Genomic DNA, 3147 nt, shown 5'->3' with positions numbered 1-3147 from the left:
TGCTACAGTCCATAGTGCATCCGTCACACATGGCAAGCAACAGTTATATGATTCTTGAGAATTGCTAAGAAAACCTGATCTACGAGACCTTCGTAACAATAATCTTGTTTAGTTGCTTTCACGATTTCTTTCTTTGGTTTACCAAGTCTTTTATTACATGTGCCAGTGATTTTAATCATATCCAATTTGTGCGTTTCTTAGTCTGAGACGGCAAAGCATAACTCTGTTTATCCTTCATATTTCTGTCTTCTTACAGGAGATATGAGCTCGACAAACCTGGGTCAGTGTGTGCACAACCTTGGTCATCGATAGTAATGTTGTGATGACAAAGAAAGGTACAGTTTGTAAATTTGAGCCGCAGGTCATCAATAAAGCAGTAAGGCAGACATTTTGACGTGTTAGTAAATTCAGAAGGACAGGGCAAGTGTGGTAGGCTGAAACCCATTTCTCATTGGTGAAGATTTCTCAGATATCCCACTGACTAAAGGGATCCTGGTAGTGTCTGTCCAAAAATAAGCACTGGGAATCCGCAACAAAGATGGAGCACATCAAAAAATTAAGAGCTTCCGTGGAGGGCCTGTACTTCGTCTGGTATACAGATAGGTACACATGTAGAGAACGATTATGTAGCGTAACAGTAAAAGACGAAAACGATATGGAATTAGAAGCGAAGGAAATGTAGTGATTCCCTACTGTGCACCTATTTGTGTACCTGATGAAGTACACATCCAGTGCAAAGGAGTGCAAACTATATTAACCATACTTTTTGGAAACCAGATTGCTCCACAGTAATCAGATCATGCCTATTGATGAACCTCAAAATGCCCCGGCGTCGGGAACTTGGCGCCCCCATCGCCCGGCAGTAGCCGCAGTAGCCCCCTCCTGCACTCACGGTTGGGTCGCCGCAGGAGGGAGACCCCCACGTATAGCTGTGCGTGGCTTTCCCGTGTCTGGGGAAAGGGGGATCCTGGCGGTTGAGTGGACCCGGAGGTTGTTTAGGACCCTTCGGGGCCCCTCCGGGAAAGCAACACACCGCTTTGGCCCCTGCTTCCCATAGTCGGGTGGTCCCGGAAGGCCCGGCCAGGATTATTCAGCTAGTCGCCATCTCACCTTTCATTGCTTTTTCTTTCTCCACTCCCTTCACTATCTTCTTTTTCCTCTCTTCACCTTCTTTGGCGGCAAGGGTCAACCTTGGGCAGTTCTTTCAATCTCCGTTGATGCTGCACTTGGGTATAGTGCAGAAGGATGTGTTAGTGTGCAGAGCACGTTCCCTTGGTTGGGGTCGGTGGTGGCCGACACACCTACTGCACTGAATGGAAAACCAAAATATATGGATAACGAAAACTCCAAAGAAACTGATCGGCACCTGAAAAGGAGCCGCACCGAAAGGCTTACGCAGAATTTTCTTGACCATACCCCAGGTCCCTGGTTCCCCAAGTTTCTTGTCATTCAGTCAAATGAAGGCGGAAAATCACTGACAAAAATCTCCCCTTTTGCCGTGGCAAAGGAGCTGGAAAAAGTCATAGGAAAATCATATAAGGCAAAAAAACTGAACACTGGGGATATCCAGGTTGAAGTTCAGAACCAACGACAAAGCACTGCATTGCAAACATTGAAAAACATTGGGGATGTTGCTGTAACTGTTACCACACATCGTACACTGAACATGACGATGGGCGTGATCTCGGAGGACGAGCTGATCGAATGTACAGAGGCTGAGATTCAAGAGGGTTTGAGTGAGCAAGGCGTAATATGCGCAAAACGAATCACGATCAGAAGGGACGGCAAGGAAATTGCCACAAAACACATTATTCTGTCCTTCAAACTGCACACGATACCCACTAACATCAAGGCAGGTTACCTAAGTTGTAATGTCAGACCCTACGTGCCAAATCCGAGGCGTTGTTTCAAATGCCAGCGTTTTGGGCACAGCTCACTTGCATGTCGCGGACATCTGACATGCCCAAAGTGCGCTGGCAAAGACCACACAGGAGAGTCTTGCAGTAATGAATACCGTTGTAATAACTGCCAAGGTAACCATCCAGTATACTCAAGATCATGCCCACGCTGGAAAGATGAGAAAGAAGTAATCAGAATCAAAACAGAGCAGAATATTTCCTATAAAGCGGCTAGAACGCAACACGAATTTCAAAAGAAAGGCAGTTTCTCCGAAGTGGTGCGCAGGGGAGTGGCACCACAGAGGAAATCCGTGGAGACTCAAACCTGCTCGCAGGTTATTGAGCCTCCACCCCACACTCCCCAAGAGGAAGCTGGGGGCACTCAGGTGTCTCCAGCTGCGACGGAGGTCAGCCGTCCAACTGGCCAAGAAGAAGCAGCCACGGCTCTTTCTAAAGCCGATGGTCTGCAGTCGATTTGGGACGGAGGCGTGACAACCCCCACCCAAAAAAGCACTCAGAGCATGGAGGTTGATGATGACGACAGAATGTCGCAAAAATCATCATCAAGCCTCCCTGAAATGCATCCAAGAAAAAAACGAGAAAAAGGCAGACGAAGAGGAGTAAAGACAGGTGAACCACAGAAGCCACCCCCGCGAAGGGTCCAACCGCCTAAATGAAACAAGTGTTGCTTAGTCGGCATAACCAAGTGCTGCGCTTCGTTTTCTTTCTTCTTGGAATAAGCGCGACTATGAACCACTTCCTCCAATGGAATTGCCGAGGTTTGTTTTCAAACTTAGATGACGTAAATGATCTTTTCGATACCTATAATGCAGCATGCTTTTGTGTACAGGAAACTTATTTGAATACTTCCTCTCCAACTCCTTTACGTAGACACAACATATTCCGAAAGGATCGAAATGACACGAATCGTTCATCTGGAGGTGTGGCGATTGTCACACGAGCGTCTATTCCAGCCAAGGTAGTTAACCTCAACACACAGTTGGAGGCTGTAGCAGTGCAGGTGTGCCTGGACAGAGTAATCACTGTCTGCTCCGTTTATCTACCCCCAACAGCATCCATCACGCAAAACGACATAGAAGATCTATGTAGCCAACTTCAAAATCCTTTCATTCTTTTAGGCGATTTTAACGCGCACAACCCACTCTGGGGTAGTACAAGGACCGACTGTCGGGGAAAGATGATAGAAAAGGTCTTGCTATCATCTTCCATCTGTCTTTTGAATACAGGG

General features: G+C 47.0%; 1 protein-coding gene across 1 annotated transcript; it reads left to right on the top strand.

Moving 5' to 3' along the window:
• Window positions 1–1330: 1330 nt before the first annotated feature.
• On the top strand, window positions 1331–2575 carry LOC135379151 (uncharacterized). The gene has a single exon (XM_064612403.1). The coding sequence runs from the start codon at window positions 1331–1333 to the stop codon at window positions 2573–2575; it is 1245 nt and encodes a 414-aa protein (XP_064468473.1).
• The last annotated feature ends 572 nt before the right edge of the window (window positions 2576–3147 follow it).

The sequence above is a fragment of the Ornithodoros turicata genome, chromosome 1 (genome assembly GCF_037126465.1).
Source record: "Ornithodoros turicata isolate Travis chromosome 1, ASM3712646v1, whole genome shotgun sequence".
Classification (NCBI taxonomy): Eukaryota; Metazoa; Arthropoda; class Arachnida; order Ixodida; family Argasidae; genus Ornithodoros; species Ornithodoros turicata.
The sequence above is the reverse complement of the archived record's forward strand: the minus strand, read 5'-3'. Positions and strand labels throughout refer to the sequence as shown.

Coding starts and splice junctions, on each gene's coding strand:
- LOC135379151 (XM_064612403.1), top strand. CDS start 1,331: ATGGATAACGAAAACTCCAAAGAAACTGATCGGCACCTGAAAAGGAGC.